This window comes from Trichechus manatus, unplaced genomic scaffold (assembly GCF_000243295.1).
Source record: "Trichechus manatus latirostris isolate Lorelei unplaced genomic scaffold, TriManLat1.0 scaffold00061, whole genome shotgun sequence".
Taxonomy (NCBI): domain Eukaryota; kingdom Metazoa; phylum Chordata; class Mammalia; order Sirenia; family Trichechidae; genus Trichechus; species Trichechus manatus.
This window is the reverse complement of record NW_004443997.1, coordinates 8,636,099-8,664,008: the sequence shown is the minus strand read 5'-3', so window position 1 is coordinate 8,664,008 and position 27,910 is coordinate 8,636,099. Positions and strand designations below refer to the sequence as shown.

General features: G+C 42.7%; 1 protein-coding gene across 6 annotated transcripts in view; it reads right to left on the bottom strand.

The window, feature by feature from the left end:
• FBXO21 (F-box protein 21) overlaps window positions 1-26,280 on the bottom strand; it is a 44,543-nt gene extending 18,263 nt beyond the window's left edge. For 2 of the 6 annotated variants that reach the window (XM_004379039.2, XM_023733772.1), the window contains exons 1-10: window positions 26,035-26,274; window positions 24,954-25,089; window positions 22,865-22,959; window positions 14,763-14,884; window positions 11,434-11,580; window positions 11,000-11,136; window positions 9,246-9,382; window positions 6,923-7,102; window positions 6,013-6,145; window positions 280-491 (exon numbers count right to left, since the gene is read on the bottom strand). In XM_004379039.2, coding sequence (XP_004379096.1) covers window positions 280-491; window positions 6,013-6,145; window positions 6,923-7,102; window positions 9,246-9,382; window positions 11,000-11,136; window positions 11,434-11,580; window positions 14,763-14,884; window positions 22,865-22,959; window positions 24,954-25,089; window positions 26,035-26,273 — 1,538 coding nt within the window. In that variant the 5' untranslated portion in view covers window position 26,274. Of the gene's footprint in view, window positions 1-279; window positions 492-6,012; window positions 6,146-6,922; window positions 7,103-9,245; window positions 9,383-10,999; window positions 11,137-11,433; window positions 11,581-14,762; window positions 14,885-22,864; window positions 22,960-24,953; window positions 25,090-26,034 lie in introns of all 6 variants that reach the window. The other 4 variants (XM_004379040.2, XM_023733769.1, XM_023733770.1 and 1 more) reach the window with 4 other exon arrangements.
• Window positions 26,281-27,910: the final 1,630 nt, after the last annotated feature.

Here is a 27,910-nt window from a genome sequence, read left to right as displayed (position 1 = left end):
GTGTTACTGTTACATGAGAAACTATCTGTTCTGTAAGCCTTCACCTGAAGTACAATAAAATATTTAAAAAAAAAAAAAAAAGGTTAATGATGCAGTTCTGTGTTGTGTCTCAGTTGTGGTGGGCACGCAGTAAATAAGCTGTGAAAGACGCACAGTCACTTATTCTAGAAGCGATTCCTCCTTGAAGCGTGTTCCTTGGTGGTGCTCATGGGGCACATGCCATCCTCTGTGGCCACATCTGGAACGGACGCCATGGGATGGGGGACTGATCGCACTCACCTCTTATGTTTCATAATGAGCCCAATGGAGTAGCAGACATCTCTGTGCTTCTCGTCAGAACGGAGCTTGACCTCCACGCCTACCTCCTCCTTTTTGCGCTCAATGTGTTCTAAAGTGTGCTGTACCAGATAGCCCACCGCCCCGTGCTGCCCGGGGTCGAGGGTTTGGATGTGCTGGAGGATGTCAAGCACCTTCAAGACAAGACAGAAAGACTAGGAGATAATATTTTCAGCTATGCCTTTTCTTTTTCACGGCCTGGGATTTAGGCCTACATAACCTGACAAAGGGCAGCGGGGGGCGGCCATGCTCGGAAGGCCTCTGGACAACCCGACAAGTCTCCCGTGACCATCCTTCAACTGATCCACCAAGTCAGTTCCACAGAAGCCTGGGGTACTGGGCCCACTTCTGAAACTGGAAACTGGACACCCAGGACACCCAACCATGTGAGCAGCAGTACTGATCTGAAAACGGCATGGGGCACTGGAATGAGCAGGTGAGGGTCTGTCATCTGCTAGCACTTCTGGGTTAGGTGAACTCTAGGTTCTAAAATTCTACATCAGTCATGGAATTGTGGGAATCTTTTTTTGTTAAATACAGAAAGAGAACAATTTTAACCTGCCACGCATGAATTGGGAGGAAAAACAAATGCTAAGCTGCTTCATTCAAGATCAATAGGACATTTTGACACAGCTGCCTCAGTGCTGGGTAAAAGGAAAAGAAAGGGTCACAGAGAGGGCATCAAAGCAATACAAATTGATTTAGTTTATGATGTTCCACTTGAGGAGCGAAGCCATGTGTATCCGGGCTGGTCATTTCAATTCACAATGGACTTCAATACTCAAGTAGGCAGTCGGAAAAGCCACATCTGTGTGGAACTTAAGCTACTCACTAGTGGGAGCAGGTCAGTCCGACTTCACCATTAGACTGTTTCTACTGTACATATTGCCTCTACAGAAAACTAAAAATTCAAAATAAATTTAAAAAAAAAAAAAGAGCCATGTAATTATTTAGCACTGGTAAGGAGCCCTGGTGGCCCAATGGTTTAGTACTTGACCACTGAACGAAAGGTTGGCCATTTGAATCCATCCTGTGGCTCCGAGGGAGAAAGACCTGGTGATCCACTCCCGTAAAGATTACAGCCTTGAAAACCCTTTTGGGCAGTTCTACTCTGTCACGTGGGGCCACTAGGAGTCGGAACTGCCTCAACGGCATCTGATGACAACTCCATGTTTACAGCACTTAGCAAAGGGTCTCGACAGGTTTCTGCTTTGAAAACGTGACTTCATCCTATATACCAAGTCCTAATAAACAGCATGCTTAGTGGATACAGAAACCTGGTTCCAGTCCCAGATCTGTCAAACCAGCTATTTTCACCTGTGAATCAGTTTCTTCCTTATTATGTGAGGATGAATAACTGCCCTACCTACTTACGGGTACACTCTGAGCCTGTAAAAGTGGGGAAAGTAAGTTTTATGCAACCTAAGACAGTATCATTCCCAACCGCAATCCTGCCTTCCAGATTGAGCTTTGCAGGACCTCAATATTAATGACTACTGACTCTCTTCTTCACTCTTTCCTCCCACCCTGAAGGTCAGCAAAGGAGCCAGTTTACAGAAGATGAATCAGGCTCAACCCAGGTTAGGTAACTTGCCCAAGGTCATGGGGCTGTGAGACGTGGAGTGAGGATTTGGACCCAGGTCTGACTCTAAGCCCTCGGTCTTAACTCTTAGTAGAAATATTTTTTATTAACTTTTTATAAGAAACTTCAAACACATAAAAATGGATAGAGTAGTACAACCTCAAGTATCCTAAATCCAGTTGCTAAAGTATAAAGTGATAGCCAATCCCCATTCCGTTTCCCCCGCCAATGGTGCACTTTTAATTTCAGAGACACTAACACATATCTTTTGTATCTAAAATGTATCTTTTGTAGTTAAAAACCTGGTATTTGAACAATAAGCTTCTATTTATTGTCTGCAGAATGGCCTTCTTCATGTTCCCTGTACAGTTCTAATTAGTTACTTTTCCCTATATCTCTGCTACATTCAACCTACACAGCTTCCCCTCCTTTCCCAGCACCCCCACATCAGATAAGTAAAAGAGACAAACTTTGGAGTCTTAAAAGCACAAAGAAAGCCTTGAGCTCAGTGTATCAAAGGGGGTGATAACGTTCAAGGAGAAATCCCTTACTCCCTTTGATGTGAGGCTGATGGGGGAAGGGAGAAGACAGAGAGAGAAGGTCCCGGGAGATGGGCCCGGTGTGTGCCCAAGAACAGTGTGGACAGCTGGGCGCCATGCTGCCTCCCATCTCTCTAGGCCTAGAATCCTGGGTCTCCGCAACTGTGGGGCAGCAATCTTAGAACAGGTGGTCTAGCCCAGAAAGCCCTTCCCTGTACTGCGTCTCTTCTTCTAGCCCAGGGGTTTTCAAACTTTTCTGTAAAGGTCCAGAGAGTGAATATTTTCAGTTTTGTGGGCCATACAGTTTCTGACTCAACTACTAAACTATGTTACTATAGCTCAAAGCAGCTGTAGGTGATATGTAAACAAATGGGCATGGAAGTCTTCCAACAAAACCCATATACAAAAACAGGTGCTTTTGGCCCGCAGGCCATAGTTTGCTGGCTCCTGCTCTGGTTTCCCCTAAGCCTCTGTCTACATTTAGAGTCACCTCTTCTACTTTTAGGGCTTCAGCTACCAGCTTCCATGATGGGGGTGGAGTCACTGCCAAATGTTACGGGACATCTGTAGGTGAGGGCTCCATATCACACCGAGCTCAGCATACTCTAAGCTGAGCACTTTCTCCTTCCCCGAAACAGTCCTGTCTCCAAATACCCACTTTTAAAGTGGTACAAGTAGTCCCCCTTGTTGGAAAGCCTGAATATCCTCTTTGAGCCTTCTCCCTTATTCATATCCAATGAAGTTGTCATTTCTTATTCATTCATTCAAAAAAAAATCTTAGAGCACCTACTGTGTGCCAGGAATTGTGCTGGGAGCGTGGGGAATAGCCACAGTAAAGGATGAAACAGATGTGGCCCCTGTCCTGAAGGAACATGCATCTAGTGGAGAAGGATGGTTGAACACACAGCTGTGATACACTCCCAAAAAGCCTTGTGAAAGGTAAAGGACAGGGAGGCACAGAGCACAGCTGGAGAACCCCACCTAGTGTGCAGGGGCCAGGGAAGGGTTTCAGAGGAGGCCAAAGTTGAAGCTGACGGCTCAGCAGGAGTTAGTTAGCCAGGTAAACGGAGGTGAGGGACAAGGAAATGTGTTCTAGGCAGAGCTGCAGCCGTGCAAAGGCCTGAAGCAAGAGGGCATGGGCGGACAGAAGATGTGGCTGTACAAAAGGGGCAATGGGAGAGGAGGAAGGCCAGACCACCAAGAATCTAGTCTGCCATACTGAAGGACATGAGCCTGATCCCAAGTCAACAGGGGAGCCACTGAGAGAGCTGTAAGCCTGAAGTAGCAAGATTAAATCGGCATTTTAAGTAAGACTGCTCTGGCCACAGTGCTCTAAGAATGAAGGGTAGGAGACCAAGTGGGAGCTCTATGCCATCATCGTGTACAGACCTGTAGGAGGCATTGGGCTCTATGGGCAAGAGATCAAAGATCTGGCAGCCATCAGCATACAGATGGTAACTGAAGCAAGGAGCACAGACGAGCTCACCTGGGGAAAAAAAGAAGTCTAGAAACTACCCTGGAGTCTACAGCCCCTAAGGGGAAGGCAAGGCGCCAGCAAGAGTGTGAGAACCACAGACAGAGGCAAAGGGACCGTTTTTGTGGAGGGAGTGGACCATGGCAGTCAAGAAAGATAAGGGAAAAAAACAATCTACTGGCTTTAGCAACAAGGAGAATGGTCTTAGCTCAAGGGGTCACTGGCGTCCTTGGCAGGAACAGTTCCAGTGAGGTGGGGTGGGAACTGGGCGGGGATGGATCACAGTGTTTCGGGCATAAGTGGGAGGTGGGCAGGGCAGTCCTCATGCATGGACACCATGTAAGAATTCAACTGCAGGGGAGGCGGATGGCAAGGGGGAGCCGGAGGGCAGTGAGGGCGGCGTGGGGAGGGGAGTCATGGGAGTGTTGGTTGGTTCTTCTCCCCCCAAAGATAGGGGAGACTTGAGTATGTTTAATGATGGCACTAAGACAACAGAAACAGGAAGTTGAAGATATAGGAAAAGAAATAAGGGAAAATGTAGTAGTCTAAGAAAAGGCAAGGGGGCTGGGATCCAGAGCACAAGGGGAAGAAAGGGTTGCCTTGGAAAATAAGAGAGGGCCCCCTTTCCACTGAAATGTAGAGAAAGACAGAAAGGATTACTAAGGATCCTAGTAAGTGTGCAGGCTTGGCAGCAGGAAGGAGGAAGAGGTCCTGTCTGCTGGCTTCCTCAGAAACAGCCCTGCCTTAGCCTGCTAGACCACTGGGGTGAACAATGGGGGGGCTCTAGTGTCAAGCTGCCTTGGCTGAACTCCAGGCACCACCATCTATGAGGCTGAGACCGGGGCAACGCAGTTAGTGTCTCTATATTTTACAAATTATCATGAAACACCTTAACAAATCCAAAAAACCAAAAGGTCACAGGAATTTGTGATCTGTATCTTGGGATCACAAATAGGTAGATAAAAAAAAAAAAAAAAAAAAAAAAAAAAAAAAAGAGAATGCATGATTACATCCTGGACAACAGAGCTCTAAGTAGGTGGTAACTTTAGCAGAGAGCCCAGTTGTTCACTCACACCTCTGCCAAATCACATGAATGTTCTGGAAGACGTGTGCTTTCTAAGCTACTTCTCACATCTCTCCTTCAGACGAGAGCCTAGGGATTCTCCCACAGACACTTCCTTTCTTAGAACTATTTTAGCTGGTTGAAGCTGTGAGTTAATGAGATGATTTACATCCAAGCAATGTAGAGTCACTGAGTTTACTTTCTCTTGGAAGATTTTACCAGGCTCTAATCACACGGGCAGATGATTTTATGGTAAAATCCCTGAGAGCTCAGAATGAAGCTCTATCCCCAAGCTGTTCTCCACAAACGCAATGATCAACAGGAGGAAAGCAAGGGCGGGGTAGCGACGTGCAGCTGGCTCTGCACAGCATTATCCTGCACAACCACGTGCACACATCTGCTGCGTCCCCAGCTCACCGATGAGCAGTTCTGAGCTCAGGTGTGTGGCCTTCTGGAAGCACTTGCTGCTGGCCAACGGGGCCATTATAAAAGGGAGAAAATTCATGTGGAAAGGTATCAAAATTCAATGGTTTCTAAAGACATAACCAGTCCTTAGCTAGTCCTGCAGCTGGACCTGAACACACTAAAATCTGTATTTTCCTTACGTGCTTACATATGGTCAACTGAGTTGCTGATGGCACGGCTGGGTGCTGAACATTTTAAACTCTGCTTCTTTTTGCCGAGTGAGGGTGACTCAGGGAAAACACATGTTTGGGGCCTCAGCTGGTGAGTGGGGAGGCGGAGGCTATGGCTTTCTGGTTCTGCAGTTCAAGGGGCCGAGCTTAATGAGAACAGACAGTTCCTGGCAGTATAACCAATTTTCATTAGAATTAAAGGAGACAGAACAAAATTTAATTGCTGGGTCAAGACTGGGAGACTTGAATACATGTGTGTTTATTCCCCATGTTAATACAAGGACAGACTTGGCTGCAGTAGCCAATGGCCGCCTTACAGTTTAGCAACAATCTATGAGTTCCCTCTCTAAGACAAGTGCAAAGCATCAAGGTAAGATAATTACCTTTTCTGGCCAGATTCCCAGGTGGAAGTAAAGCCTGGCTTGAAGGAGGAGAAGCTGTACCTGGTCCGGGTACATTGCCAGGTACAGATCCAAGGAGTCCCTCAGGAGCTGGTAGGACTGATCGATGCCTTCCCTGGCAGGGCAAGAGGAATCTTTGTCTTAGCCTGTTTGCTTTTTAGCCAAGACCTTCTTTTTCAAGGCCTGAATTATAAAGATAATTGACACAGATACCAAAAGTTTTGATTTGGATACTTCCTCTAAGACTCTGTTCAGCAAACAGTTAAAATGCTCTTTAAAAAAACACACACACACAATAAAATATAAATCTTGTACCCCACTTTGGTGATGGGCACTAAATTAAAACATTAAGAGATTTCACTTAAGTAGTTGCCTCAATACCACTCTACATAATTAAAAATGAATGCTGATGGCAGAAAACTATTACTACAAATCTTTCTATTTCTCTTTTAGGCCAAATTTCCTTGGAATTGGAAGCAAGACCGTTTCAGATTTTTATTATTTGTGTTTATCTACGTGATAGAAAGGTATGAATCAAAAGATGACAAAGCACTGGACATGAGGTCATCCTGCCTCCTAAAACTAACCTTTGCTAGCCTAAGAGATTCTTGTTAGTGAAGAATGCTTTTAGTATTTACACAGAAGAGAACCTAAGTCCACTGCAACGATCTCAAAGAAGTCACTCGGTACATCTCACTTTGTACAGCATTATGCCACTGGAAACAGGTATTTTCCATGGTGGGTAGACAGCTGTAGACATCCCAAATGTGCTACCCAGCATCTGCTGATCTGCTGTATTGTGGGGTAGCTCATGAAATAACATTCTCTGTAAGACCACTGAAGCCTCCGATGATGCCCTCTGCGGAAGTGTTAGAAAACCAAGAGCGCTCACCGCTTTCCCAGGCTCAGCAAGTTTCCCACCATTCGCTGCAGCACCTTCTTGACATTGACCACCCCATACAAGGCTGCGGTCACATGCTGGCCGATCAAGTATTCACATTCTTTCACTGTCAGCTGCTTGCCTTTCCCAAAAGCATCGATGTAGATGTAGTCAAAGATGTCCAGTGTCGCCCTATCCAAAGTGCACAGTTAGGGAAGTCTTAGGGTGGAGCTGAATAAGCCAGTATTTTAAATCCCTCTAGCAAGTAGCTCAATCCAAAGGCTCTGGAAACAGTACCATTTCTACTGAAAATAACAAGGTCTTGTGCAAAGTTTAGAATCTGACCCTTTACATATGCTCTGCTGGGGAAAGACCAGAGGTTCATGGGCATTTAAGAAACAGTGCTGACGTGTGCATATCCAATGTAGTCTTCTTAGGGAGATAGATTTAAAACTCAGTGCCAGGAGTATCCATCAGAAGTTGAGTTGAGAGAACTATTTATGGAATGCCTACAGCAGGCTACAAATCCACAGATCAGCAGCAGGTAACTGTCTCTGGATCCTGGGCCCATCTGAGGGCCTGAAGGATTCTACACTGAGGTCTTGCAGACACGCTCAGTTCAGATAGTCAGAGACCTGCTGTGGCCCATCTATGGACCTGGGTTAAGAACCCTCTCTAGACCACAGAAGGGCTGCGCACCCAGGCTCGATCCCACTGCCCGCCCCGGAACTGCTTTCTGCAAACCATGCTCTCATACACTGTGGCTGACCCGCGCTAAGCAGAGCAGAAACACACGATCATGTGAAGTAAGCTCTCACTGCATTAACAGATAGGCTCTCTACAAGGGCTAATGGACTAAGGGCTTAGCTGGGTCTTTGTTTCAGAGACAGCTGTGTTTCTTTTGAGTGACTGTTTTCCTTTGATCTTAAGTTCACAGTAAATCATGTAAACTTCTCTCACTGCCAAAAAACCCTCCATATTTTATGCTTAAGTCACGTTTATAGCCCACCTTTAGTAAAGGTGTTAAGACTTACACAAACAGTTCTAGAAATAAAGAATGCTCTTCAACTTTATGAGGCTAGGATAACCTTCCAAGGATACTTAAAAAAATTACAGGCCAAGATCATTTATGAGCATAATGCAGAAATTCTGAATATGGGCAAATCAAAGGCAAGAATGTATGTATGTATGTATTTAAATAAATAAATAAATATATGAATGATTAAGTTACATGCACCCCAAGAAAAGATAGCTGAACATTTAAAAAAATCTATTTTAGCACATACAGAGTAAAAGAAAAACCAGTGATTACCTCAATAGATACAAAAATTTTGGAAAAAAAAAATTTAATAGTTATTAATAAAACTCATAGCAAACTTAGGAATTTAGAGAGCAGCTTTAATAACTCCGATGAAAGGTACTGGCCCCAAACACCATGTTTCACAGTAAATGTTAAAAGCCTTCCATTTAGTCATAAGGCAATGGTGCCATTTAAAGTCATACACAAGACAAGGGTGCCCACTACCACTGTTTCTATTCAACTTTGTACAAGGGGACCCAGCCAGTAGAGTAAGATAAAGAAACAAAAACATGTAAGTACCAGAAACCAAGAAGAAACAAAATTGTCATTGTTCACAGGAAATATAATTGTCTACAAAGAAAAACCAAGAGTTGACAAATTATTAGCATTAATAATCTATCCAGCAAAGTGCTATCAGACCTCTGTCTAAATGTCAACCGCATCCTTGTGTACCACCTATATTTACAAAATGTTTAATTTAAAACATTACTATCTACAATGGCAACAAAAAATTTAAGATAACTAGGAATAAATTTAGCAAGGTATCAAAGATGAAGAAAATGATAAAATCTTTACAAAGGACATTAAAGAAGATCTCTCTCTCTCTCCTTTGTGTGTGCGTGAAGAGAGAGAGATTTTATAAAACAGTGGAAAGTAAAATTTAACAACTCTTGATCTGCTCTGCTTTGGAACAAAGGGACGTTGAGATCCACATAAGATCTTGAAGAGCTGATTTTTTTTAAATTAAACTTTTTATTTTGAGATAATTGTAGGTCCACATTCAGCTTTAAGAAAAAAGAGAGATCTTGAGTACTCTTCACCCAGTTTCCCTCAATGCTAACATCTTGTAAAACTACAGTCTGACATCCCAGTCAGGATACTGATACTCATGTAGTCAAGATAAGAAGCAGTCCCATCACCACCCTAGTCCTATTTTTAACCTCTGTTTCGTTACAGCTAATTTAATTTTGAAAAAACAGGCTTCCTCTCGGCATGGTGGGAACAAATTCTTAGAACCAATCACAACATACTTACCCTTCTGCACCTTGGCACCATCTTAGTAAGAAGTGACTTGGGAAATTGACAGGTTCCAGGGGGACTCCCAACTGCCGGGCAATTGTCAAATACAGCAGAGACATGCTGATTGGGATTCCTGTTCTGCGGATCAAAACCTAAACCAGAAAAAAATGCATTTGGTTCAGAGATAGACATATGTTCTTATACTTTCAACAGACATGTCCATTGGGCATCTATGTTGTATCAGGCATGATGGTCAGCTCTGAGGCTTAAGTGGCCTGCCACCTGTCTTGATTCAGTCTTCACAAGAAGAGCTTTTACAATGCTATTCTTAATGGTTTAAAAAAAAAAAAAAAATTCAAAAAGATTAATATTTTGTGACACATGAGAATTAATTACATGAAATTCAAATTTCAGTGTCCATATATAGTTTTATGGGAGCATAGCCACGCTTGTTTGTTTTTGTATCGTCAGTGGCTGCTTTCACACTACAATGGCAGAACTGAGTAGTTATAAGTTACAACAGAAACCATATGGCCTGCAAAGCTGAAAGTTACTCTCTGGTCTTTTACAGATTTAGGTGCTCCCTCAGTCCCCGGATGGTGCAAATGGTTAATGCACTCAGCTGCTAACCAACAAGGTGGAGATTCAAGTCCACCCAGAGGCTCCTCAGAAAGGCCTAGTGATCCACTTCCAAAAAATCAGCCACTGAAAGCCCTATGGAGCGCAGTTCTACTCTGACACACATAACGTCACCATGAGCCAGAGTCAACTTGACAGCAACTCGTAGGTAACTGGTCTTCCAGAAGGTTAAGGCCACTTCAAGGAAAAGTGTGTTATATACGGCAAGATAAAATAAAAGTAGCAGAGACAGCCTCAGAGTAAATATGAAAAGGGGGCCAATTAGGCAGCAAATACAAAATAAATATGGAAGACGTGTAAACTGGATGTAGCTGGGCCACAGATTTCATCTCACTTTCCCAGAGCCAATGCAACAAGCAAAACCCGACCTGTCTCACATTTTAGTGCCCTTAAGAAACACACTGACTAAACTGAGTCAGAGAAATATCTACTTCTAGTCAGGAATTTACCTCAAGGGTTCTCATACCGGGAATATTCTGTGGTGAAACAGATAAAATCCTCAACAATATTCCCACAGTAGAGACAAAAAATGAGTTTTGATGTCCATACAGAGATGAGAAAGACATGGCACTTGCCCTCAAGAATGTACACTCTACCAGAGACGAGCTTAAAAACATATATACAGTAAAACCTGTCAGAGAAGGAAAACTCAGATATTTTCCACAAATAGAATGCAAGAAAAGTGGTAAGACTACACCCTGTCAAAGGTGGAAAACCTGCAAGACCAGGAAAAACAAGGCAGTTCTGTTGAGTTCCGGCTCTCACAGGTTTCACTGTATAAACACCCATTCATTCAACAATCTTAAGTAATGATGTGTTTTAGCATTGAAAAGGGTTAAAGCTTTACAACAAAGGACACTCTGAGTCTCTCTTTTTTTTTTTTTCTGGGTAAACAACTGAAAGGATAACCTGACTCATAACTTTGTACTTGTGCACTTTACTCTGGTTTACTGGGTTAGGTTATTTTAATTAGGTGAAAACTACCTTCTACCTCAAAGTCTTTGGAGAGATTCAAAAGTATATCATATGTACTACTCACAAATGCTGGACATAACAAATGACTTTCATTCTTTCATTCTGGTTTCTCGGCTGACGCGTGCTCTTCCCAAATTCAGGACATGGACATTTACCTGATGCATATATAAGTTCAGGGCATTGTAGTAATCCATTCGATTCCCCTTGAACTTGAGCTGATCGTAAAGGACATAGTTGATGGCATCCAGCACCTGGCTCTGGAGTTCTATCTCCATTATCATGGAGGATTCACCTGAAACACAGAGGTCTAGTCTGAGGACACAAGCAAACGCAAGGTGACTAGTGCCCCAAACCACCAGAATGTGCACACTGGCAATTTCCTCCCAATATTAATCAGGGGTTGCCAACCTAGGGAAGAGAAGAGTATATGTATTTATAGTCTTTTATATATATTATCCAGGGAAGGTGGCTGGTTATGTCATTAACCACTTTCTTCATAACATAATAGGAATGACACTATAGAATTTCCCAGAGTAACCAACTCCGCTCTCCTTTTCAAATACAGCTGGATCCGTAAACCATTCCACACCTGCCTTGAAGGCCAAACTGGGGTGGCGACTGTTTATGCCCCGGAGGGTTTTGCAAACAAGCTCTACAATGCTGTCAATCTGGGCCTGGATATCTTTGAGGCTGATGTCAGAGAGAGGGTTGCAGTACTGGTCAATATACACGGCACCTGAAAATGAACACACAACAAGAAGTATGGAATAAATTCTTATTCTTTGCTCTTAATAATCTACCCTTTCACCCCATACATCCTAGGCCATCCATGGCTCTTTACACCATCCCACCAGAAAAACCTCATGTTTTGGATGCCAGAACTTCCTGCTAACACAACGAGAAGGGACTATACAAATTTTCACAACAAAGGAGCTTCCACTTCACTTTTTTCTTTTTAAATGAACTGAAACTTCTCTCAGAAGTCATGGACTCAAAAAACTTCATGATCCATGGCATATCCCCATATTCTGTTACAAAGAGAAATAAATGCTATAGAGATCTTTTCAAGCTATGTCATTCTCTCCAGAACTCTTATAGCTCAAAATCCAACATTTCCAGAAACTTAATGGTGTAACATGTGATTTCAACTTTAAGTAGCTGAAATCACTCAATGACAAGATACGTCATTTCAACAAATTACACGTCTCAAGGGTGAAACAGTAAATGGACCTGAGACATAACCCTACTTTCAAAAGATAAACAGTTCCATTCAGGAAACTGCAGCTAAAAAGATGTTCAAAGCACACTGGAGACGTTTTCTACTGACAATCACCACCCTTCACCGCCTTATGTAATTTTTTTAACAAGTGACTGAGGGCTAACTTGATAGCTTGGTTACAGAATGTTTTCACTTGGAAGTCTACAGTCATCTTAAATTCACGAGGTCGCAAACCAATTTAGGATCATGACTCCCATACCACCACCCTAAGAGGCTGAAAGCGGCTGAATGGGGGTCAAGAGACCAGGGTCCCAGTCTCAACTCTGCCACTTACCAGCGACTGACTCCTGGGCCTTCCTGGACCCAAGTTTCCCCATCCGTACCAGTACCAAGTTTCCCTATCTATATCAGTACCAGTTGCCATCAAGTCAATTCCAACTCATAGGGACCCCGTGTGTGTTAAGAGTAGAACTGCGCTTCACAGAGCTCTCAGTGGCTGATTTTTCAGAAGTAGACTGCCAAGTCTTTCTTCCAAGGTCTCTCCGGGCAGACTCAAACCACCAACCTTCTAGTTAGCAGCTGAGCACATTAACCATTTACACCACTCAGGGACTCCTCCCCATCTGTAGGATGAGGGAATTTGTGCTGCACTTCTCCAAAGCCTATCTCCTACTAATACTATGATTTCTGGACTCCATCAAGGGCACTGGCTTTATTCTAGTCTGTCACCAAGGATCCAAACCCTGGAACCCGCTTTCATTCACTCAACTACTTAAAAACCTTCAGTGGCTTCCCAATGCCTACCACACTGATTTGGACAGGTTATTTAAAAATGATAATGTAACTATGTATTTGGAAAATGAAAATGAAGCATATGTTTTCATAAACAAGCTACAGAAAACAAAACCTGTGGAACTATTCTTGACTAGAATAAGAGAAGATACAATGATTCTCAACTCTAGCATGCATATGAGAGGCTTCCAGGTGGTGATGGTATTTTGTAGCCCTGGTGGCACAGTGGTTAAGAGCTTGGCTACTTAACCAAAAGGTCAGGAGTTCGAATTCACCAGCTGCTCCTTGGAAAACCTACTCGGTCCTATAGGGTTGCTATGAGTCAGAACTGACTCGACAGCAACGGGTTTGGTTTATGGGTTTTGAGGATATTTTTATTCTAATAAACTGGAGCCAATTTCCCATTTCCTTTTGGACAGCATTAGACTTTCATATCATCAACAAGAATCTGCACTAGGCATTGTGAGATAAACAGCCATTATTACCCCAAGCCTCTGCACACAAGAAAGCTAGTGACCAGCTGGAGAAGCAAAACGTACACACATGAAACAGAATGATGTAAGAGAGGTTACTACAAAGTGCTCCCGCAGTAGCTCCGAGGCCAGCTAGAGTTGTCAGTGAAAACTTAATTGAAGAAGCGAGACCTGAGCTGAACTCTGGAGGGTGAGGAGAACACTCCAGAGAGAATTATAAGGAAGAGAGCTGCTACAAGTGAGGATGTGGAGTTATTTATAGGGCTCAGTGAGGACGACGGCCTGGCTAGGACAAACGGAACGTTCTGGAGAGTAACGTGGGAGAGGTTTGGAGTTGGGGGTAAGACCAGATTATGGAGGGCATTGAAAAGCAGGCAGAGGTTTGGTGAGAAAAGGCAATCCATTGCCCACACTGCAAGTTTCACAGGGAGTGGTGGAAAAGCCGAGTTTCAGACAATATAGGCCATGGAGTGCTGGATGACCTGAAGAGGTGATGACCATGAAGGCATGTATTTACTCAGGAAGCTGTTGCAGGGAGAAGTGGCAATGGCCTGGATGAGAACAGTTAAATGAGAATGGAGACATGACTATGAGAAGCAATGTGAAGACGAAAATCAACAGATTTGGTAAATCACCAGGAAAAGGGAAGGAAAGTGACTGAAATGGAAATACCCTTACTTCATAACAATAAGTTACGGGAGTGTTTGTCTAATATTCTAGGAGTCAAAAATAGTTTAAAAAAATAATAAAAGAAGTCACATTTTGTTCCTATTCAACTTAGCAGAACAAAAAGTTATCTCCTTCATCTTACCTGTCTACTCAGCTTCATCCTACTCATTTCTTATCATGAGTGAGCAGACTCACTGAGGCACAAGAACATTTGGTCTTCATTAAACTTGAGCCCAAAGAGATTAAGGGATTTGCTCAAGGTCACATGGACACAGAACTGGATACATTTCTTTCTGGCTTGGAGATGATGCTTTGCAGTTTAGAAAAATAGGGAATTAACCTCATTAGCTGAAATATCAGTCTCATGTCCTGAACCAATAAAACACCTTTAGAAAATACTGTCTAAACCCTCAATGGGATGGACTGACAGGATAGTCGCAACGATCGGCCCAAACACAAGACACGATTATGAAGATGGCACAGGACTGGGCAGTGTTTTGTTCTGTTCTATGTAAGGTCACCATGAGTCAGAGCCGACTCCTCGGCAACTAACAACAAAAAAAATAACGATTTTGACAGAATCTAGCTGAAAAGTTAATAGACTACATAATACAACTTCCAGAGCCCAGGTAGCATAGTTTTTTTCCCCCTTGCTTTACCATCAGGGACAGTGTCTCCACTAGTGATCTTAAAGACTACTTAACGCTACTTATGGAAGGCTACTTATGGAAATAGTGTTGTCCATATGTATGGCAAACGACTCACCTTCGAGATACGATTCATAGTCATCAGGCTGCTGAAGAAAAGCCTTAAGATTATTTAAAATTTTCTGTTGTCGTAGGTAATAAAGAATTTTCTTTGCGTAGTATTTCCAGGTCAAAGCTTTTCTGTAAAAACAAACAAATAAACCAACAAACATTAAAAAACCGAGTAAGAATTAAGGTTAGGAAGTTTCAATTCTTTTTTTATTTCACACCAATAATACCATGTAAAGAGTCTACTGAACGAGAAAAACAGAACTGGTCCATGATCATACAGTACTTACTATGAAGTAAACAGCGCAACTTAGGATTTTGTATTTGTAATACAACACTAAATTAGTTGTACCGAAAACTGAAACCGTTGTCAACCTTCAGATTTACCTGCCTGTAACCTTTGGTAGAGGAGATGAGATCTTAATCACTGCCCTGATGGCACAGTGGTTACGTGCTCAGCTGCTAACCAAAAGGTTGGTGGTCTGAATCCACCAGCCGTTCCACAGGAGAAAAGACCTGGCGATCTTCTCCTGTAAAGATGTACAGCCTAGGAAACCCTATGGGGCAGTTCTACTCTGTCCTATAGAGTTGCTATGAGTTGGAATTGACTTGACAATAATGGGCTTGGTTTGGTAAAAGGAAATGGAAGAGAAGCCTGAAAAGTTACGTGAGCCGGGTGAATTTTAGGAGATGGCGGTAAAGTGTTTCAAATCCTTTGCTGATTCCTCTGGTTCCTTGGGGAGCTCAGGCGTTGCATGTCTTCTTTCCTCCTTCTATACTAACTGCCATGCTAACCTCATCTACTCTCATGGTTTCAAATATTATCCATATTGACAAGCCCCAATTCATTTTCCAGTCCAGATTCTCCCCTGCACTCCAGACCTGCATATCCAACTGCTACTCCATATCCCACCGGGGTATCTCGGGAGCACCTTAAACCTCCCCTTCCCAGTCATCTCCATCTCAGATAAAGGCAACTCCATCATTCTAATCAGGCCCCAAACTGGGAAGTCAGCCCTGACGCCTTGCTTTCTCTCACAATCCACATTCAATCCATCAGCCAATCCTATTAGCTCTACCTTCAAATTTTATCAAAAATGTGAATGCTTCTCACTACCGTCCTGCTACTGCCCTCATCCAAGCCACCATCATCTTTCGTCTGTATTACAGCGACATCCTCCTAACTGGGCTTCCTGCTTCAGAGCTTGTCCCACTGCCATCTATTCTCAATATGGCAGCCAGAGCGCTCCAGTTAAAATGTTAAATCAGGTCACACTCTCCTCTGCTTCAAATTCTCCAATGGTTTTCCACCTTGATCAAAGTAAAAGCCGAAGATCTAAGGATGACCTCTAAACGGCCCTTCAAACTCTTGCCCCGTTACCTCCCTCACCTGAATTCCTATTATGCCCTTAGGCCAGCCATTCGAGTCACACTGGCTTCCCAGCTGTTCTGTCAACACGCCTGGCTAGTGCTTACCTTATGCTTTTGCACTGTCTGCTCTCTCTGCTTGGAACACTCTTTCCCTGGAGATCTGCAGTCTGTTTCCTCACCTCCCTTTAGGTTTCATCTCAAATGTCAAGTTGAATAAGGCCCTCCTACCCTATTTAATATTGCACCCACCCCCTGTCCCCTTCCCTGATTATTATTTCTCTATACCATTTACCATTTTCCAGCACGATATATTTTATTTATTGTGCTTAGTTCCTATCACCCCCACAGAATGTATGCTCCACGAGGGCAGGGTTCTTTGTATTGTTCACTGCTGTGCCCCCAAGGGAAGCCTGCAACAGGCGCTCAATAAATACTGCTGAGAGAATTAAATCTTTTCCTAGGTCTCCCAAAACTACATGGGGATTATGGGAAGCAGGAGGGAGACAGTGAGTAATTGATCTGCCTGACTTCATAAAGAAACCAAGGACTCCACTCTTCAGGAAGGAAAAAGAAAACCAGCAGAGCTATGTTTTGCCTCCTTTTCAATCTATGCATTGCAGCCACCCTTGTATCCATCGCTCAGGCCAAGAAACAGAACTTTATGGATATCCCAGAAGCCCTCTATGGGCCCTGTCCTGACCTCTAGTCATCTCAACCCACATTTCTGTGGTAATCACTTCCTTGAGTTTCCTTATGTTTTTATCACCAAATGTGTATCCCTAAACACTCAAGACCAGTCTGTTTCAATGTCTTTCACGTCTCTTAATCTACAGGATCCCCGTCTTTGCTTTATTCCCTCTGCACTTTGAGGAAACCAGGTTGTTTGACCTGTAGCTGCTCACAGTTGGGAATTGCTGATTGCATCCACATGGCGCAGGTTAACATGTTCCTGTCTTCTGAATTTCCTGCAAATTGGATGTAGAGGCTTGATTAGACTCACAGTGCATTATCTGGCAAGAGACTTCACAGGTGGTAGTGTGCTCTTCATCAGTCTTCCAATAACGCCCGATTGTCTCTACTTGCGATGCTAGCAGCCACTGCTACTCACCGCTGAAGTCCACTAATTGGTTTGGGGTTACAAAGTGGTGACGGTCTAAATAAATCATTCCTCCTTCATTCATTAGCTGGAATACCTCTATAAAGTGAAACTTCCTCTATCTACTCTTTGGTCCCCTGGTGGTATAGTACAGAAGGGCAGCATAAATGCTCATCTCTTTCCTTTTATTGGTCATTTTTCAAAAGAAGGATTCGGGTTCCTATTATCTTCCAAAGGCAACCAATAGTTGCTACTGTTTTAAATATCATTATGAACTCACAGAGTTAAATATATTTGATGTGTTTCAATCCATTCCAATTATTCACAGTGACATTCAACTTGTCACAACTTTGCCAATGGAAGCCTCTTCATGTTGGACCCTAAATACTGATGATGTAAACTTCTGGTAGCTTCCCTGTTATCTGGTGTTAACAAAATGATCCAGGCTCATCTTTTACAATTCTTACCCAGGACCTAGAATCAATCATTTCTCTAAAATCACTGGCTTCTTTCTGTGGGAAATGGTATATTAAGACCACAATTTGGTTGTTAGTGATGATCATTTCTAATGGGTTGGTTACTGTTTCTAGACATTTTCAGTGGACAGAGCTACTAAGTCTGTGTGTATACACATATACATAATACACCTATATGCATTATTTATATAATACATTATACACGTATTATATTTAAAAGGAGCCCTGCAACACAGATAGTAGCTTTTAAATGAGAAACTATTTTGTTCTGTAAGCCTTCATCTTAAGTGAGAATAGCAGCACAATTGGAAGAGTATAATCAGTGTCACTGAACTGTGCATGCAGAAATTTTTGAAATGGTGTATCTTTGGCTATGTGTATTTTCACCAAAAAAAAAAGGTTGAGAAGATAGAGGATTGACACGTTGTGGGGTTGTTAACCAATGTCATAAAACAATATGTGTACTACTGTTTCATGAGAAACTATTTGTTCTGTAAGCTTTCACCTGAAGTACAAAAAAAAAAAAAAAAAAAGGAGCCCTAGCAGCACAGTGGTTAAGCGCTCGGCCGCTAACTGAAAGGTTGGTGGTTCGAACCCACCAGCTGCTCCTGTAAAGATTACATACAGCCTTGGAAACCCTACAGGGCAGTTCTACTCTATCCTATACAGTCACTGTGAGTTGGAATCGACTCGATGGCAATGGGTTTGGTTATTACATTCAAAGATGAAATACCTCATGAGTTCATACTGATACAATTTAAATCCAGAACTACATGGCTTTTACCTTCTTCTGTCTTATATCTATACTGTCTTTCTTCCAGAACCCTGGTTCTCCTAGGATACCAGAGGTGACAGAAGTAGACTATCACATAATTACTCATTTGCTTAATTCCACATCTCTCTTTCTCTCACACACACACACACACACACGTTTCAGAATAACAAGATCAATATTTTCATTATCTTTATGATTCCTGAAAACACCTAAATATTTTGTACGTCCATCCCATTCTCTGCTCATTCTTAAAACAATGGTACTGTATCTACATTATTAGAGCTACAGCCAATACATCCAATACTTTCTCCCCTACAGCCCTCATTTAGATTTAATTCTACAATATATATTTAATGCGCACCAATCCTAATGTCAATGTCTCTCTGGTTATTTTGGTTGTTTGAGGCTCACAGTCTAACAGACTGCTCCAGAAGAGCTCAAGAGTCCCCCAGGTCTTGCAAGTTGGTAAGCTTGTCTGCGGCCTTTATACTGGGAAGTCAGTTTGGCTGGATATAAAAATACTTGGCTGTCATTTCTGAGTCTAGAGTATCTTAAATGTGTTACTCCGTTTTCCTCTGGTATGAGTTGGAATTGACTTGACAATAATGGGTACGGGTTCAGTACAGATTTGACTTCTTGGAAACCCTGGTGGCGTAGTGGTTAAGCGCTGTCTGTGGCTGCTAACCAAAAGGCTGGCAGTTCAAATCCACCAGGCGCTCCTTGGAAACTATGGGGCAGTCCTACTCCGTCCTATAAGGTCGCCAGGAGTTGGAATCGACTTGATGGCAATGGGTGTTTTTTTTTTTTTTTTTGGTTTTATAGAGCATTGCTACTAAAAAGTTGGATAAAATCCTGATTTTCTTTCCCTTATGAATGACATCATCTTTTTTGCTTGGATGCTCAAAGAATTTTTCTGTACTGATTAAAAGTCAGTCATTTTACCAGAATCTGTCTCAGTTTGGGTCATTTTGGGCCAATTTTCTCAGGTACAGCAGACGTCCTTTCAATCTTTATTGTAGGATGTACTAATTTTTAAGATCACATAGAACACCATATAGGCAAATAGTTTTCAAATATCCAGGGACAGGAGCTTTAGCAATTAGGGAAACTATGTTTCTTGTTTCTATGCTTTCCATATGCAAACAACAAGCATTTTCGAGGAGTGAATACAATGAGGGTCCTTCATGAAACCGGCACCCCAAAATGATTACAAATATGAGAGCATTCCCTGTCATTTATAAATAACCCTGTTTTGTTGTTCAGGCCAAAGGGTAACATGTTTATATTTATTGCTAAAAGGACTGTAACAATGTATCTTGTTACTGGCTATGTATAGTCAGTCTCCTTTTTTTTGCCAATCTGATAGGTAAAAAAGCAGTGTTTCACTGTTACTTAACATTTTTTTGAACAGAGAATTTAATGGTCTTTTACATGATTGCTAGCCACTTGGATTTGCTCTTCTGGATGTCATTCTCCTATCCTTTGCACATCACTCCCTCTTAGAAATTTTAAGAGTTCCACTGACTTTGTTAAGGAGGCCTCCTCAGATTGTACACGAAGTCGCCTATTTTCTTGCAAAACTTCCATTGCGATAATTCTTAAATTTAAGTTGTTTAATCCTTGGGAATTTAATTGTTTGTACATGATGCAAATTTTACTTTCTTCCAGATGGACAGTCAGTTATGACCAGTAAAACCAAAAACAAAATCCATTGCTGTCAAGTTGATTCCGACTTACAGTGACTCTGTAGGACAGAGGAGAACTGTCCCATGGGGTTTCCAAAGAGCGGCTGGTGGATTCAAACTGCCGAACTTTTGGTTAGCATCCAGGCTCTTAACCAACTGTGCCACCAGGGCTCCATATGCCCAGTACCATTTTATTAAATAATCCATCTCTTCCCCTCTGAGTTTAAACATACTATGTTTCATTCTGGGACGTTTTTCTGAATTATCCCCTTTGAAACTGATGTGGTGATTTTTATTTAAATATTACATTGTTTTGATTATAGGAGCTTTATAACGTCTTTATGTCCTCATATCTAGTGATGCAAGCTCCCCATTACGATTATAAAGAAAAAAAACTTCTCTTGGCTCTTCTTGAAAATTCATTCTTCTGTATACATTTTAAGACAAAATTATCCAAGTAAACCACCCAAACCCTTACTCCCCAAAAAAATCCTTGCTGGGGTCCTAATTGTAATGACATTCGATTTATGTATTAATTTTGGAAGAACTGACATTTTTAACCTTCCCATTCGAGGACATGCTATGTCTTATTTCAAGTTCTTCAATAACATCCTATAATCTGCTAGGAAACCCACTCCTAGGAATCTATTACTTAGAAATGAAACTACTAGAAACACTGCCGTTCACAAAATGAGGAAAAAAGTAAACGCCCTTCAATAACAGAATGGTTAAATAAATTATGGTATATACTAACAAACAGTATGTAGGCATTAACAAAAACTGATTCGAATTTTACCAGTTGATCAGATTTCAAGAAGGTAATGTTGAATTAGGAAAAAATAAAAAGATACAGAAAAGTACCTATTATATGATCTCGATTTTGTGAAATAATGACCCCCCCCCATTCCCATATGTATCAGTGTATATCAGCATGGAAGAACATAACCTAGGTCGTTATCAAGAGTTACAGGGGTGGGGGCAGGGGAGGCCAACACAAATGGAGAGAGAAGGGAGAAAGGAAGAAACTGCATAAGAAACAATAGTCTGTACTAAACATCGAACCAAAACAATCAACAAACCCAGTATGTAGAGAACCACACTTAGGTATTTAAAAGTATATATGAATATATGTAAAAAAGACAAGTCAGCTTTTATTTTTAAGGCTGCACAATACTGACTATTAGATCATACTTCAATTCATTTATAGATAAACCAAAATAGAAATGGAAAAATGACCTCTACCTCTGCACTCATCCAAGGCCTAGAAGAGTGACACATCTTATCTCCCCCAACAGCTTTTCCACCAATATATATTTCTCTCCCCTACACCCTCTTAAACACAATAATAAAAACATTTTATCCCTGTTTGTGAGGTATTTCACAACATTTTTTTTTTTTTTTACTAAATAACATTTTATTGTGTTTTTGGTGAAAGTTTACACAGCAAGCTACATTGCCCTTTGATAATTTCTACACGAAATGACCAATGACATTAGTCACACTTTTCATTGTGTCAGCATTCTCTTTAATTGTGTTCTGGTTGTTCCGTTTCCAGTACTCTAGTTTCCCTGCCCACTTATCTTCTCATCTCTGCTGTGAATTAAATGTTGGCCTTTCGGACTCATACAGGTTTGTTTTTTGGTTTTGTTTTTGTTTTAAGTAGAGCACCGATCTAACAGGTAATACCCTTTATTTTGTGTGTCACTCTGCTTTTCTGCTGAAACATCATCTCGGGATAGTTTTGGTTCAAAGTTTAAGGAGTGCACAATGATCTCAAGTAAGATGCTAAACTAGTCTTCTGATGATCTTGCATCACTGGTACAGTTTTCAGAACTTTAGAGGAGAAAATCTTTTTTCAAAGGTAAGCTAAGCTGAAAGCCATGTCATCTTTCAGGTAACCTGGAAATTAACCCTCACAGCCACAAATATGAGGCATAAACAATTTTAAGCAACAATAAAGAGACAACGGATGCCTCCTCATCAGGAGAGTACCGATGTAATACTGTCTACTGACTGGGAGATGAAAGAAAGGTTCGACCCAATGTCTACAATGTTCATGGCCAAAGGAAGATTATCTTTTACCAAAATTTAGAAATCAAGGAAAAAAAAACAAAAACCACTCATTAAATTAAAACATGCCTAAGAAATTATTTTAAAAACAATAAGAAAGATTAAATTTATGACAGGTAAATTTGGTGGTGATAGACGGAGAGGTGACAGTAAAGGAAAACCTGTTGCTATCTGATCAATTCCTACTCATAGTGACCCTAAAGGACAGAGCAGAACAGCCCCACAGGGTTTCCTAGGCTGTAATCTTTATGGAAGCAGACTGCCACATCTTTCTCCTGCGGAGCAGCTGGTGGGTTTGAACTGCCAACCTTTCGGTCAGCAGCCAAGCACTGAACCACGGTGCCACTAGGGCTCTTACTGATATTAAAGGAGAATCTGCATTACCCAAAGTTTCCTAAATGACTTGACCAGGAGTATGGGCTAAATATCAATTGCCTTTTCTTTCCAAAATAATTTTTGCAAAGTTTCTTTAAATATCAATTTCCTTGGTCTATTTACCTTATATACACAAAACTTTAAAAAAAAGTAAATATGGCAAGGCATGAAATATTTTGAAATACATTTCCCAGGGTTCAGCCACATACAAATTCATTATTAAAACAAATGAACAAACGAATTCCTGCTAAAGCTGTGGCTTACCTTCCTTCCATATTTAGGATACACACCAGCTCATCCTCAAAAAATATCTCTGGTCCCTCAAGGTTCTCAATGTCACTGAAACCATTACAAGGGACCTATGAAGAAGACAAAGAGGCCTCAATACTGAGTAATGATTTAGTGTCACTCACACACAAATCTGAGTTGCAAACAAAGATGCTCACTTTTACAAACAGGAAATAGGTGTCCTACACTATCTTGCACCACCTCCTACACTTCACATGGAAAATAATAATTTATTCAGATCTTGTTAATTGAAAATTAACTATGTTTTCACAGACTGGAATTCCTGAAACTGGTAACTGGGAGTTTTAAGGTGAATAAACATAAAATCTCAAAATTCAAGGTAACTATTTCATGCTTTCTACACTGTAGTCAACGAGGGTAGGGCCAGAGAGATTAATAGTGCTTGGCAGAACTCCCTTAACATTGTTTCCTCCTTTGTAAATTGAGGTGCTATTACAAATGAGCTGGAAGAGTCCCTCAGTTCAATATTCTATTACTTCTAACACTTTTCTTTTTGAAAGTAGGCAGGAAATTTCAGATCAACCTGTGTGCATGCTGAGTACACAAGAACACAAGGGTCCTGAGCCACAGTAATCACCCACCCACAGATCAGTTTTAAGCGTACTCCTGCTATGTTCAAAGTCCTTGCTTCAGGGCTAATGATAATGATAATTCATCATCATCAGAGAAAGGCAAAGACTGTTAAAAAATGTACACAAAACCAGCTGGACAAGAAGTTGAGGTTGCAAACTAGTAGCCCATGACCAAGTGCATCAAACATACCCAAAAAAAAAACAAACAAACAAAAAAAAAACCAAACTGGTGGTCGAGGAGTTGATTCCAACTCATAGCGACCCGACAGGACAGACTAGAACTTCCCCATAGGGTTTCCAAGGAGCGCCTGGTGGATTCGAACTGCTGATGTTTTGGTTAGCAGCCGTAGCACTTAACCACTATACCACCAGGGTTTCCGTGCATCAAACATATAGCACCAAAATACATGTGTGCACAAATCCATTTAACCCAGAATTTAAATTTCTGATTATGAATGCCTTCAGCCAGGTCATGACCTCTCCAAAGCAGAACTAAATTTTGTTCATTCTAATATTAATCAACGTTTATTTATAGAAATGAATTTTACCAGAAAGTATCTATTTTTATTCTCCATGGGGAAAGTTAAAATTTGTCCAAAGTTCAAATTTTCCCTTTCAAAACTTGAAATCTTTAAAACATTTCAAATTTATGAACTCAATTAGCAGTAATAAAAAATTAGAAAATAGGAATTAATCTTCAGTAAACCAGGATAGTAAAATAAATTAGATTGGCTCTATGTCTAGACCCCAGATTGAAATGAACTAGCTAATATTTTGGTGAATTTATAATATTACTGTGGGCTATTTTCCTGAGTTACAAAAAGGTATGAGTTGGGAGAAATTCCATGAGATATTTTGAGGAATGGGGGGAAAAAACAACAAAAACCATGCATTTCAGCAATTTAAAAAAAAAAAACTTCAAAGGGATAATGAATGCGAGATAGTTTTACTGCAGGAGTAATAACTCTGATTTATGTATAGCTTTTAATCCTTCTGTTACTTTAAACAAACAACGCAGTTCACTACCGGTTAGAATCTGCAAAGCCAGACAGAAGAATCAAATTAATTTCATCAACCCTTCTGAGAAAACAATTGGTGGAAATCTGTAGTGTGCAATCATTGATCTCCCAAATCAGGAGTAGACTGCAAAAAACATGTTCAACCCCTCTGAAGAGAAATATCGCCAATCTGGAGTCCCTTCACATTGTGCTTCTTATCTCCCTCTCTACCACCACCACCCCCATTCTCCCTCTGGCTTTAGAAAAGTAATGCTTTTCTAAAGCGTGGACAAATGACTTCACATTGGTGGATAGCAGGAAAAGCACACAACGACTCTTGGTAGCCATCTGAGTCCCAGCTTGTGAGAGCTGAAAAGGGAGATAATCAAAAAGAACTGGATGAGCTAATTCCTACAGACCCAGACATACAGGACTACCAGGCAAAGGCTTAGCGCTCCATCAACGGATCCTTACGTGCTCTGAAAAGAACCTCTTTGAAAATGAGGCTACAATCTTCCGGGCTTCTAACCCTGCTTTCTGCCGAACTTTATATTCCTCCAACCAATTGACGTAGTCGGTGGGGCTGTAGTGTTTCATAAGGGAAGGCCACCTACAAGGAGAGAAATACCCTCTCAGCTTAACAGAGACTTGAGATTTCAAAGGCAGGCCGACATGAATCAAAGGCAGCCTTGGGAAACACGGCGGTAGCAGTATGGGTTAGTAATGATAAGAAGGGGCCTTGGAGATGGCCCTAATTCAAATCTCCACCGGGCACGCACGCAGGCACTCACTCACGGTGTGACCTTGGAGAAGTGACATCAATGTTGTCTCCACTCCCCATCTATAAAATGGGGACAACCGTAGCAACAATAATAACAACGATTAACATGTACTGGGCGCTTTCTAAGAGCTGGGCCCTATGTAAGTGCTTCCCACACATCATCTCATTTAGTAACCACAGTTAAAAGGAGGTCTCACTATCGCCATTCAAAAGTCCAAGAATAAGGCTCATAAAAAGGGAAGTCGCTTCCCCCAAGGTCATTAGCGAGTAAGTGGCAGGGCCGAGATTTTATCTTGGGTCCAACACTGAAATCTGCTCTCAACAGCAACCAGGGGATGCTGCGCCCGCTTCCTCAATGGGCTGTTAGGATCACTGCGCTCCTCCATACATGTAAACATTTTAGTACAGACTCGCGCACAAAAGAAGCGCGCAAACTAGATTAGCGAAGACACGACCATCGTCATCCCTTATGAAGTGCCCGTCTGCTGGCCCTTCCAGATGCGCAATTTGGGCACTCGAGAGTCTGCAGCGGAGTAAACCCGCGGGGCTAGCGGCCTGGAGGCCTTTGTTTGTCTGTCCGTCCGCGGGAACGAGTCCGGGGGTGGGGTCCTGGTGTGGTGGCCGCGGGACGGAGGGGGCGGCTTAGGCCCGGCAGGCCCAGGGAACTGGGGGTGCAGAGCGGGGACTGCGGGGCGCGGGCTCGGGGACGCGGGGAGGGTCGTGGCGCCCGGAGGCGGGGCCGGGGCGGGCTGGCGGCCGGGGCCGTGGGCTCACCTCACCCGGAACTGCTCCTTCCACACCTTCCCGCTACTCTGGCATAGCTCGCGCAGCCGCCGGCAGGTGCTGGAGACGCGGCCGATGTCGGCGGCCGTCAGCGAGCCGCTGCACAGTATGTACTCTAGCACCTCGCCGGGAAGGTTGACCAGGCAGCTGAGTCCCGCCGTGTCCGGCGCGGCCTCCTCCGCCAGCGCCGGCACCACCTCCATCGCGCTGTCGACCGCTGCCGCCGCCATCTTGTCCGCGTACCTGGGGCCGCAGCGCGCGCACGCCGGGGGTACCCCGCTTCGCCCCGCCCACCCGCTTCAAGGGGCGGGCTCCAAGGTCGCCCCGCCCACACGTGACCACACCCCCGGCCCCCGCGCGACTCTGGATGGCAGGAGCGCAGCGAAGGAAGTGCTTTTGGGAAAACTGTCCAGTGTGTCCAGGAGCCGTGAAGGGTCTACGCCTCTTTTCGGGGGCAATAATACTAGCAGCCATCTTTCTTATGTATGCCAAACACTTCCTGTACATTAGCTCATTGGACCTTCCCAACAACCATGTTGTTGTTGGGTGCTGTCAGGGAGGATTCCGACTCATGGGGACCCCATGTGACAGAGGAGAACTGCCCCATAGGGTTTCCTAGATTATAACCTTTACAGAGCAGATCGCCAGGTCTCTCTCCCGTGGAGCGACTGGTGGATTGAACAGCTGACCTTTTAGTTGCAGCTAAAGGCTTAACCATTGCACCACCAGGGCTCCTTGTTCCAACGGCCGCTTGAACTATTATCCCTCACCCCAAATTACTGATGCAGAAACTGAGGCTTAAGGAGGTAAACAGGTTGCCTGGGGTCCCTTTTTCTGGATTCTAATCCAGATCGGCTTGACTTCTGCTTTATTGTGCTCTTAACCGGTATGCTGTAATAATACATTACTGAGTCGGTGCTATGCCAAGCACTTCACATATATATTTTCAAGGGCTCCTCATTCGAACCTATATGATAGGTACCTTAATTATACCCATTCTACAGATAAGGAAAACAAGACTCATAATGGAGGTCACTGGCTCCAAGTCAGAGACAAAAAGTTGTAGAGCCTGGGTTTCAACCCTGAAAGCAGAAGTTACCACTCAGGTGTAGGTAGGTACTCTGCTCAGTGCCTATACCTTTTTTCTTTGTACTTCAATTCAGTTCAACGCCAGGCCCTGTGCTGTGTGTCTTGGGGATACTGAGGTAAGACAGAGTCCTTCACCGCAGGAGCTCAAGGTCCAATTAGGGAGGACAAGCAGCGGTTAGAAGCCCTGCCCTATAGGACCCACCCAATAGAACTGTCCCATAGGGTTTTCTAGGCTGTAGTCTTTATAGGAGCAAATTGACAGGTCTTTTCTAGAGCTGCTGGCTAGGTTCGAACCGCCAACCTTTTGGTTAGCAGCAGAGTGCTTAACCGTTGCACCACCAGGGTTCCTTCCTCTTCCTCTAGGCCTCAGCTTAACCTCCCCAGATGTCCCCCCTTCCCTCACGCAGCCCCAGGACCAGATACGGCTCCTTTCCAGCACGTTGCAGTCGTATGATTGAACTATGAAGCATGTTCCTCATGCATGTTATTATTTTATAGACCTGTCTAGTCTTTGGCGAAGGGTGAACTTCAGGAGTGACTTCGTTACTGAGTTAAAAGGGTGTCTGGGGGCCATACTCTCAGGGTTTCTCTAGAAAGGCAGTCATGTAATTATTTACTCAACTATTTATAACTATTTGTTCAACGTGCATCTTTCCCACCTGGATCAGAATCGATTTCAGAATCAAAACCATGTCTGTTTGAAACACCTCTGGGCACAGGGATGGCACATACATCGCAGATTCTCAATAATCATCTGTTGATTGCGTTTGTCTAACCA